The 12,149-nt window shown below is 37.9% G+C and overlaps 1 protein-coding gene across 6 annotated transcripts in view; it reads left to right on the top strand.

Annotated features, from left to right (window-relative positions):
* Positions 1-9,014, top strand: part of LOC146000199 (lysine-specific demethylase 5A-like) — a 56,435-nt gene extending 47,421 nt beyond the window's left edge. For 5 of the 6 annotated variants that reach the window (XM_083137581.1, XM_083137580.1, XM_083137582.1 and 2 more), the window contains exons 3-5: positions 723-804; positions 2,795-3,058; positions 6,548-9,014. In XM_083137581.1, coding sequence (XP_082993707.1) covers positions 723-755 — 33 coding nt within the window. In that variant the 3' untranslated portion in view covers positions 756-804; positions 2,795-3,058; positions 6,548-9,014. The remainder of the gene's footprint in view (positions 1-722; positions 805-2,794; positions 3,059-6,547) is intronic. The other variant, XM_083137583.1, reaches the window with a different exon arrangement.
* Positions 9,015-12,149: the final 3,135 nt, after the last annotated feature.

The raw sequence follows: 12,149 nt of genomic DNA, 5'->3' as shown, positions 1-12,149 counted from the left end.
GGACATTCCAAGGAGATCAGTTTTCCTGATCATATAATTATTGTTATTATTTATTAAAGGATGGATCACATAAGTGATACATTATGAACAATAAATTAAATATGATCTCCTATTTTCAAAAGGTATTAATTATTATTATCTCAATGTGATTTACATAGCATTTGCCGTTCTTTTTGATCAACGTTTATGCTGAAGTTGAGTAATGCCAGAAGGATTTAGCAAAAGCAATCTTCTTGAGAGAAGCAATATTCTGCAACCCTAGATTTTTCTTTTGAGATTGTGTCATGATGCAGCAAATTTAAATTCTTATTCTGCAACTAAACTGCTTGCTTATTCACTGCTCTACAAATAACGGAACACTTACGAATCATCATATTTAGCATGAAATGTCTCTCAAATTTAGACTTGGTTTTAAGATAAGTCCTAGACTTTTATGTACGGGACAAATAGTGGCTTTTTAATAATATGGATGGTACACGTCTCTAAAATGGGACTGTCCCAATCAAAATGGAACATATGGTCACCCTATCTACATTGTTTATACACAGCACCCTCCCATTTCGGGTTTTCTTGCTGCTCCCACATTCTCGGGAAAAAAATAACTACTTGAAATTAATCTTTCAATGCCCTTGTAATATTAAGCCATTACTGACCAAACTTGATAGTCGAGACAGATTCACAGTTAATGAAATTTTGTTAACCATTGTCTTTCATGATCGTAGGAAGTCTTTGGCGACAGAATTGATGAGCCGTGACAAATGTAAATTAGGTGAACAGCAATTGAAGGGCAGGAGGAAAACCATTGTAAGTCAATTTTCTGTTGTAGGCATAGTAGTGGTGTCATTTCCTTCCATGTTGATGCGTTGATTGATTTGGTGTTTTAAGTCCACTATATGCACAATAAGGCTAATCGGGACTGGACCTACAGTTTGAAGTTGGATCCAAACCACTATGTGCCTCCACCAGGTATCGAACCTGGGACCTCTTGATTACAAGGTGACGACACAACCACTGCACCATCGGAATGGACCTATGTGTTGAGGCTGTGTTGTACTTTAGAACATGCTTTGTTTCATTTCATGCATTTGAAACTTCCATTCATCAAAGCATTGTTTTTTGTATGTTTTTATTTACATATTCACTAACGTGTGGCAAAGTTAATTTTTCTGGAGTTTGATGAGCATTGACTTACCTGATTTTTTCCTCTGAGACTTCAATTAAATGACAATAGTCTCTTATTGAACACCACCCAGAGTAAATACTTTTGTAACCCCCATTCTTTATAAGTATTTTATGATTCTTCTTAATTGTGTATAACTTCTGTGTCTTTAACTAGTTAGTTGAGAGGAAGTGTTTCTTCTATAATTCTACAGGCCAGGCCAAAAGTCATGATCAGATATTGTTGCAAAAGGAAATGCAGTAATCAATGCAGAACCTATATTGAACTAAACAAGATGCATTAAAGAGCGGAATAGAACAAGAATACTTGTAAGTGTACATCCCATTCTGATGGGTCTATCAGGAGACCTGACCCCTAACTATAGCATAGTCGGAAAACTGACAATTATTATCGCTAGGGAACGGATTTTAAGGCCCAGAGGTCAAAGGTCCAGCCGAGCCTTAAGGTGCAGCAGCATCTTTCCAACAATATAACTGTTTTTGTTTGAGATATGTATTTTAGGACATTTTTCTCCTTTCGTGACCATAAATTTTCACCTTAAAAATCCTTTCCCTAATTATCACACAACGTATGTCAGGAGAACAGACATTCCTCCCAACTTTCGGCAACTTTTTACGTCAATTACGCATGTGAATAATACATTTTTGCACTGTAAATAGCAGAGGCGTGGTGGCGTGAATGTAACCGGTGTTACCGCAGGTAACAGCAAAATGTGAAGAATTAAAAGTTGTATCAATAAAATAACAACATTGTTAAATACTTTAACCAATAGTGTTGCCTCGAGTAGATATTGCAGAGGACATTTTTTCTGCAGCCGACAGAGCAAAGAGGGAGGCCATTCCGCTGCCCTGAAGAGGTAACAAGAGGAAAGGGTGCCAATGCAAGGGAAGAGCGGGGGATGACTTTGGGGCAAAGTGTGCTACAGGGTTTTTCATATGCCTGTTTAGGGGCCCAGTTACCTGTCAGGTCTGCCAGTGTTGTCACATTGGATTGGCAGAAAAGAGCTACATTGCAAAACCAAAGCTGGATTGAACTACAACTGAGACCGGTCAGATAATAGACGAAAATATAGTTTCTTGGTGCGATTCGAGATTTGTACAAACCTTGCTCCAAAAAACTAAGTTGGCAAATCTGTCATCTGCTCGCTGCACAAATGTCAAACTGTCCCGAAAAAGTATGTGGTTCTTCTTCCCCTTTCCACCTCATTTAGAAATAAATAAATGAATTATTCACAAGGTTCTACCACTGTTCATTGCATTTTCGTGGTAACTGTCTCATGAGTGGTAGTTTTTGCTAGGAGTGTTTGTGTCTACGTTACTAAGCGGATTGCAAAAAAGGAACGAAATGAACAAAAATCTAGATCAAGAGCATTTGAAGGGGGGGGGGGGTGTAGATGATAAACCTCTACCAGAATAATTGTCGTACTGATGGCCGGCAACACTTTTGAAAAAGTCACGCCACACCACTGGTAAATAGTATCAGATTTTGTACCATAGTGTAGAAACATTGCTATCAAGACATGAATGAAATGGTGTCATATCTTTTCTATATGACGGTGAAATTGTATTTGTGCATGAATTCTTGAATGTGAATTGAAATTTGTCTTCATTCCAGGAAGAAGGTTGCAAAGAAATATAATAAGGTGTTCGTTTGGAGAAACCAATCATTAATGTTAAGCAGATATAAACTGTTGAAGGAAGAGATGCGTTACTCCAGATAATGTGCCAAAAGTGTTATGTGATATTTTATGTTTGAGAGGGGAAATTTCAAATGGACATTCAAGATGAAGATGGATGTCCTGATTCTGTACATATTGAAGATGTAAAAAGTTTGTGGTTAGTGGAATTGCCAGAATTGCTCCTGCATCTCGAACTGTAGGTATGTATCCTTTAATATATATTCTTCATTATTTTTTATTGCAATAATTTGAGCATAAATAGATCTTCAGTTACTTCACATTAATTTTTGTGTATTATCTGTGAAGGTAACCTTGATGCAGATTCATTAACAAATTGGGTCTTCCCAATTTCAGAGTGATCATGTTGTCACCTTGTAATCAAGGATTCTCAGGTTTATACACGGTGGAGGCATATAGTGGTTCAAATAGGTACAGTCCCAATTAGTGGTAAACATGCCATGGACCCTCGGTACAATTACAAAGATTAGTACATTCTAATTAAATGCTACATTTTCGAATGTAGTGCATACTACACATGACAATTGCAAGAAATCTACAATCTGTTACATGAAAATAATGACATTTAACCATTCTAAATTCTCAGCACAACTTCGGATTACCACTATAGCAAGAATGAAAGAAAAAGGCAGCATTTTCTTGTTCCACAACTTTAATTTTATCTGTCTAGTGTAAAGAGACTCATTTCTAAATTTAAAATGTAGCTCTTAACGTGGAATTCAAAGCTAGGCACAGCTAATAGTTTCTGTTATCTTCACATTTGAGGATTCTTGTCAACTTTTAGTGGACTGAGCATCTTCCATGTATATAACCTCTCTAAATGGGAACTTTTCAAACATGCACTTTTCAAACTTGCAGCGTTGTACGAAAGAAACCGTAACTCAAAAACTAATTGTCGTAGAGAGATTAAACCTACCCCCTACCCCCCTCTCTCTCTTTCTTTCTTTCTCGGAATGAAAGTGCTTTTAGCAGAGGTGCAATTTACACATTGTTTACACATAAAAGCCACAAAAGTTGTCACTTTTTTCAGATTGAAACAGAAATTTCAAGTTGTGATTTTTTTTTGATAATCTTGAGCAGCCTCCTAAATATTACAATATTGACCTGAAATTTCCTACAGATGGCTTTTAGACAAAAATAAACTAAATTATCAACATGCCTCATTACTTAACAATGAATTTTTACTAAGTTTTCATGGACCACTGTAATATATACTGGATGCCCTAAAGCAACTTCAACAATGATTTGGGTGCTGGTAGATATAAAAACAACTAACTTTTCCTTATAAACATTACCTCGAAAGTGCTTAGTTTCTGCACTATAAGAACTGAAAATCTTACCTGTACTGTTTGACCAGCGATCCGAGAGCTCTCGAGTTTTCTGCGCATGCCCGAAGTAGAAGAGTCCAGTCGTAAATTGGGGGAGTTTGCGGAACCGCTTCTCTGAAACGCGAGCAGCGCGAGTGTCACGTGGGGAAAGAGAGCAATGTTGCCAACCGGAGAATATTGTCACAAGATATTGGAAGTGCTCTGTCTGTGGAGAGGCGTCTTTGCGAAAGCTGAAGTCTTGAACGTAGCGCCAGTTCGGCATCTTTGACCCAACCCCAGAGGAAGCCGACTGGACCCGTATCTGGTTTCGAGTCACCACTATGGGCGTCCGGAAGAGGGGCAAGGGGGGACGCCCCCCCTGAAAAATGAAAGTCATCCAAAAATTATGTATTTCGCACATATAATTTCATTTTAGCCACAATAATATGTGTTAATTATTGCATGATCACCATAAATTCAAATTTAAACAATGCATTTTTAGGGAACAGCACTATTTTTGGAGAAAATGTGCCTTGTTTGCCCCCCTGGGAAAAAAAACCTTTCTTGCCCCTCCCTGGAAAAAATCCTGCGGACGTCCATGGCCACCACCTGTTTTTCCGTAAAGCGATGTTGTCACTTTTGCCTGCAGTGTTTAGACATCCATTCATTCACTGCGACGTTTTACTCCCAAGGTCTTTATATTATATATAAAAAAATAGCACAGCACAATAACACTAATCGAGATTCAACTCTTCAATACCAACAGTGAACCTAAAATTGGCAAACGGCATGATTGTGCATGTCCCTTGGTTTTCGTTACTTATGTTCTGGTGGATAAGCATCCTCGCAGATTGGTAACACTGTTCAACGTGCAACAGCGAGCGGCGTTCTCGCGCCTGCCTTCCTATCGCCAACTTCCCCTTTTTCTTGGCACTTTGCCAACTGGAGCTCTCGGATCGCTGGTCAAACAGTATGTATGCAACAATTGCTCTGACCTAACTTCCAGGCATACATTGTAGGGTTGCGACTAGCATCCCTTGTTAAGAGAGACAACTTGAAACAATAACTTGAGAGTCTTACCTGAGAAAAAAGATGGAAGAATAATTATACTTGTAATATTGTAAGATGCTCCCAACCGTTCTTGAAGTTCTTCTGGGACATCCTGTATATTGGATATGACAAAGTTGCAATATAATTCTCATAAAGAATTTCTAATTGTAATATTCAAACATTTGTTACTCATTTGAACTATACTATATCCTGGTAATCATTAGAGCAAGGCAGTGCATAAGGAAGGGGAGAAAATGAGCAGGCAGAACGAATCAGTACATGCTGCCGCAAAGGCTGGTAACTGCAGTCGCTATTTCCCCTCCACAGAATCCCCTTCCCTTGTACTTGTTCATTGGTCGAACCCTCTCGAGTCACTACTTGCACAGAGACTTGCTTTTGTTCACTCGCTCCAGAGATTTGATGGACAGAGTATACTTTAAATTGCCATAATGAATGAGTACAGTAGACTCATGATTATCCGAGCTAATTGGGACCGAGATTACCTCGGATATGGAAAAAATCTGATAATATGGAGATAATGTGCTAATAGGTCGTAAATGACGAAACAACACTTAAAACTGTATAGTAACACATAAGATCTCACGTATAGTCTCTATAGACTATTCATACATTGCACACCAAACCCGCTTTACGTCAACATGCAATCCGGGGCAGTCCATTCCCCGGAGATCAAGGTGGAAACCTAACGGTGCCACACGAAGCCTTGATCGTGACCTTGATGTGGTCATCTGACAAAGTGGAGCCTGGGCCACTGATAATCTTACCTGGCAACTTTTTGTATATGGAGGTCCCTGTAACCGAAAGACGTGGTGGAGCCTAGGCCACCAAGAATAATCCTCCTAGGCAACCATTTATAGACCATTTACATGATCTAACAGACTACACGCTACCCTGAAGATGGAGGCAGATTCAGCCTCCAAAACGTAGGTAAATCTCTTTAAAAAATAACAGTGGTTAAAAGTCCAAAAACTAGAATGTATAGTAATTATTTATTACTAGTACACAGACTTAAACATCACCGTAACAATCGGATACACTGACAATGTAACGAACACGTGCAGTGCGGATGGTGACTTGATTCCATAAACAAACAGGGGGGCATTATGAAGCGCGATGTTTTCCAACCACTCCCTCGTTTAACCCAGAGCCTGTCTCGGTTAATCGCGAGCCTACTGTATTGCCATTGGTGTGTGCACAAAATAGTATTGATTCACGACAATCACGCACACACATCATATGCGCATGTGTATGAAAATAGAAAAATTGTTAATGTTATACATTACCTTGTTGCAGGGTTGAAGAAGCGTAAAAGAGAAGAGCCAGGTATATATACTGTGACGTATGTAACAAACAATTTTCATTTAAAGTAATCTTACTGTATATTAAAAAATGTATGTTTTGAATGTGAAAAGGAGTTTCAACAAAGTAAATGTTGGAAGCCATTTAGTGCTTCACAGCAATAATATATCCTTCAAGTACATGTTATTTGAGATGATTTTTTAACGAGTGTTACTCTGAAGTGCAATTTATGTGATCAGTGTAGTCCATACCGTCCAGTCTTTCATCACATCCTTCCAGTGCGTAGATTTTGAAAGGAAGTTTTCAGTAAAGGGAATCACTTATTCAAGGATGTTCTGTATGTAAAACAGAATTATATTGTAGATGTTTAACATGACACACAGGATATCACATACCACAAACAGGATCTTCAGTTGTCACAAGTGTGAGAAGAATTTCGAGGAATATTTCCGAATGTTCTGTTTGCAAGAAGAAATTTTCAGTCATGAAGTTCCTTTGTATACAGCACACCAATGGAAAAGTATTCACATGTATACCATGTGGGAAGAAATTTTTGTAGAAGCTTAAACACTTTTAGTTCCTGGGAAAATTAAATACCAATGCCACATATACCAAAGAAGTGGAAGAATTATAAGTACAAAATGCATGCACATATAATAATGTGTGTATGTAATTATATATATATATAATAATATAAATGTTATTCCATTTGTTTTAAATATTCATTTGTAAGCTTTAAGTATTGTACCGTATATCAATCTGAAACCACGCAAGCTTTATTTGCCAAAAAAAAAAAAGAAATGTATGAAAAGGTTGTTTTCAAATGTGTATGTGATATGTCAAATTCTTGACACACTTCTTTTTTAGGGCAATCAAGTAGCGTATGTCACGTAACAGTATTGGCTATATTCTAGCAGCAATATAAGTATTGTGTTTCATTGAACAACTAAATCCCACCATAATTTTATCAAGATATTTGTACTTGAATCTTGTGAGTACTAGTTACCATTAGTTTTAACCACATTGTAGTAATACCAATAGTTTTTTGTGTGGAGAAATTTTTAATTTCTGTTACTGTGTGTTGAATCTGTCAGTACTGCTATAATGGCCCTGTGCACTTCCTTCTACCATGTACACTATGAGTCGAGGTTTAATGTTAAATAATGAATATAGTTTATTTTCCAAAAGATAGAGTACAGTGTATATATTTGTTTATTTAATATTTTTTTTTTCTTGAACTTAAAGATAAAATGCTGTAAATATCTTCAAGTTCACTGAAGAAAGTGAAGAGTACATTAATACAGTTTCAACTGTAATCTACAGAAACACCAAGAAAAGAAAAACTTTTGCGAACTAAAGTTGACAGTCATTTGTTTTCTCATCTAGTCCCCCCCCCCCCTTTCCATCATGCTTGTGAAATTCTGTGTAGCCACATTCATTGAACTTGGAGGTGTTGATGAAACACGTCCCATGTTTTGCATGCAAGTGTAATGAACATATGCATTATTCATACATATTTATTATACTTATATTTATACTGGATAAAAATTAAGGCAAGATGCTTTTGGCAGAGCTGTACATTTTGGCAATGCAGAGCAGCGATGCTGATTACACCATTCACTCTCCCGCACTTGCGTAGATTTGGAAACTCTACAACAGCACCAAGAGGTTTTTCTTCTCTTCTGAATCCCAGTATATAGTTTGGTACCTCACTCTTCATCTTTTTATTTCTAGATCTAAATATTTTCCCAACCAAACAAGTCTCTAATGGCAGTCTGGTTTTACTGAATAAAAAAAGCAGATATATTTTCATATATATTATAATTATATTGAAGAATATAGGTTTTGGAAAAAGTTAAATCAGATAAGTAGAAACTATAATAAATTTATAATTTCCTGTTTTATGTATGTTAGCATAGAATTGAAATACACTTTATGTTAATTCTATATATAGATGGAAGAAATGGCCTTTTTTGTTGCTGGCATGCTTATAAGAAGCTGTTTATTTTAGCTATTTTTTCCCAAATGTCTCAGGGCAAGAACAAATCGGAGAATACAGAAGTATACATGTTTACATTTTTTGTCTCACAAGTAAAGAAATAAGTCGATCTATTGATACAAAGTTATTGCAGATCTAATATGTTAATTCTGGTTGCATAAGGATTGTGGTTTGCAGTTCTTATTTTACTCTGAAAGTGCACATTTGTGAAATAGGAGTAGGTAAAAACTACATTGAGTAGTTCAATAAAGGTGAGGAATATAAATGTGAACATCATATTATTTAATTCGAAACAATTCCAAAGTGTACATTTTTAACAGTGCCGTCGAAGTGGAACCATGTATAAGTTATGTAACTTGAAGTTCTCAATTTGTAATATACAGTATTCGATTTTGATATTTGTTCTTTGAGTGCCTCATACTTTGTATTTTTTTAAAATATTTTCTGTACCAAGAAAATAAACTTTTCACTTTTGAAAGAAACATGGTTAAAATTCAGAAAGACCTTACTAGTGTGCTTTTGGAATGTGCTACGATGCCAAAGGTCCCAGGTTCGAATACTAGCCTGGGTGTTCTTTGTGAGTGAACCTTCATCAGTTTTATCACTCATTCTCATCTTCACGATTAGCCAAAAGTAGCAGAAAAGTGAGGTAAAATAAATAAATCAATCAATAGAATCCTGTGCAGAACCACTTTCGCTTGTTCGTAACTGTTCTAGTCCGCAACCTTGAGTGTGCTATGCTGAAACGTACTGCACTTGTAGTGGAAAGGTCGCCAGGTGTTATTGCCACACATGAGGTCGTCTATTACAGAGCCAAGTAAAGCAGCACTGTCAACATACTTTATATAAGTATGCAAGCTTAATTCACTATGTAAGAATAATATGATGACTTGGTTACATAACATGGTGAACATCATAGTACAGTGGTTTCCAAAGTGTGTGTCACGGTGGCTGGCTTACAAGGGTGCCACAAAATGTTGCAATATTTTCCAAGTGTTAAATAGGCCTACATTCCGACTTGGGCACCGAGGAAAAATCTTGAAACACTAAGGATGCCATGAAAGGAAAAAGTTTGGGAATCCCTGTCATAGTAGCTGATATTTACCATGTTATGAACTCACCTCTTCTTTTTTTTTTTTTTTCAGTGCGTTAATCTTGTTTTTTTGTTTGTTGAAAATGAAAACCTTGTCCTTATAAAAATATTAGCTTTATGTTGAACAAAAAGATTTGCCTTGACTGGCTATGGCAATTATGGATCCTGGCCTGGTTGTTCTTTGCGAGTGTCACTTCGTCGATTTCATTATCGTCATCTTCGTGAATAGCCAAAAGTGGCAGAAATGTGAAATAATATAAACCAAATCAATTAATCTTGCTACGATTTTTTTTATACAAGGTGGTTATAATTAAAGTGACGGTGTTCAGAGTGGTACAGCACGGGCTGTAATGAGAGTAGCAGTCTGAAACTTCGTAGATATGCTAATGAAGCAATGCGCTCGCGAATTATGCAAAAAAAAAAAAATAGTTCCAGTTCTCGCCACCAGGGTAAAAAATGGCGCTGTAAGCAGTCAAAACGTGGTATAGTTACAGGAAATAGGCAGGAAAGATCAAACACACGAGAACAATGATTCTGGCATGTTTATTAGGAACTATGGTTACAAGAACTGTTCAATATGGCCTCCCAATTCAGCAACATGCTGCATTCGTAACACGGCATGATCGACAGTTGCTCGCAGCATGTCTGGTGAAATCTGAGCGACATGTCGTTGTATGCTAGCTTTCAGATCAGGCAGAGACCGGACATGTCCCTGATAGACACGATCTTTTAAATATCCCCACAGCCAGAAGTCACATGGATTAAGGTCGGGGGATCTGGAAGGCCAATCATCTGGAAACTGCCTAGAGATGATGCGGTCATTAGTGAAGGTTTCTCGCAGCAAATCTTTCACGTGGCGAGCGACATGTGGTGTTGCCCCATCTTGCATGAAAATGGTGGTGTGTTCACAGTTCCGTTCTTGCAAAGCTGGAATCACGTGTTGCACAAGGAGGTCCCTATAACGTGCAGATGTCACTGTACACCTAACAGGCCCTCGAGGTGTCATATCCTCAAAGAAAAACGGACCAAGAATGAAGGAGCTAGTGAACCCACACCAAGCAGTCACGTAAACTGAGTGCAATGGTTGTTCCTGCACAACATGTGGACGAGTGGAACCCCATATGCGACAGTTCTGAGTATTCACTGTACCGACCAGAGTAAAATGCGCCTCGTCAGTCCACAGAATATTCCCCGGCCACATGTCATCCACTTCCATGCGTGCCAAAAACCGATGGGCAAACTCACAGCGTTGTGGAATATCTTGGGGTTTCAATTGGTGCACAATTTGAATCTTGTAGGGATACCAGTGTAAAATGCACCGCAATACCTTGCGAACTGTTGACCAGGGGAGTGACAATTCACGTGCCACAGCTCTAGCACTGGTTGCAGAAGTTGAGGCATGTGCTGCACGGTCAGCTACAGCTACAGCAACTTCGTCCACAACTTCCACGGGGATGGGCCGCCTTCCTCTCCCTGGTGCAACACCCAATTCACCTGTTTCCTCGAATTTCTTCATCATCATCTTCAGCCCATTAATTGACATGGGCCCTCTTCTCAGCCCTTTCTGTTGGCGATATTTCCGCAGTGCAGCGTTACTATTGCTCCCATTCTGGTAAAACAACTTCACTAGCAGTGCACGGTCTTTCTTCGCAATAGCCATTGCTTTTTACACGGGAAAAATCAAACTTTTAATGTTCGGCGAACATTCACATCACTAAAGGAAAAAAAAAAGCAACAAGCGTCACCAACAACAACCAGGGAGCTCACACAATGGTTAGGCAATGTCACCGACTTTGACGTCAGAGTTACGGAAAATTCCACGTTTTGACTGCTTACAGTGCCATTTTTTACCCTGGTGGCGAGAATTGGAACTTTTTTTTTTTTTTCATTTTTTTTTTTTTTTTTTTTTTTTTTTTTTTTTTTTTCATAATTCGCGAGCGCATTGCTTCATTATCATATCTACGAAGTTTCAGACTGCTACTCTCATTACAGCCCGTGCTGTACCACTCTGAACACCGTCACTTTAATTATAACCACCTGGTATATAGCAAGTTTGGAAAGTGCACGTGTGACAAATTCATGGGTGGAGAGGCTAACATGCGGGGGATGCAAGAGCCCTGTAAGGGCTGAAACTTCCCTAGGAATGTTCATTAGGTTTCACTGTTTTGACTTGCTTCATCAGAACCTTGCACCTCTTTCAAGCAACTCCCAACTGAAGATTGAATCACTTCACGAGCATTTTATGTAACCTGACGAAAACGGCTTTTTGATAAAATTATTGTAATCTTTATTGTTCTTTTTTACATTAATATATCTTTGAACACAAAAGCAATAGTACATACAACAACAACAAAACACCATAAGTAATCTGTGTGTAGAAATAAAAATAAGTGAACAATGCAGTGGGAGTCATTAAGAGTTAAACGATACAATTAAGATTAAGAACGGTATGGTTACATATAAAATGACATAATAACATTTCATTGCCCTTAAACTAACAGATG

The sequence above is a fragment of the Lepisma saccharinum genome, chromosome 16 (assembly GCF_977018435.1).
Source record: "Lepisma saccharinum chromosome 16, izLepSacc3.1, whole genome shotgun sequence".
In the NCBI taxonomy this organism is placed as follows: domain Eukaryota; kingdom Metazoa; phylum Arthropoda; class Insecta; order Zygentoma; family Lepismatidae; genus Lepisma; species Lepisma saccharinum.
This window is presented reverse-complemented; position numbering and strand designations above follow the sequence as displayed.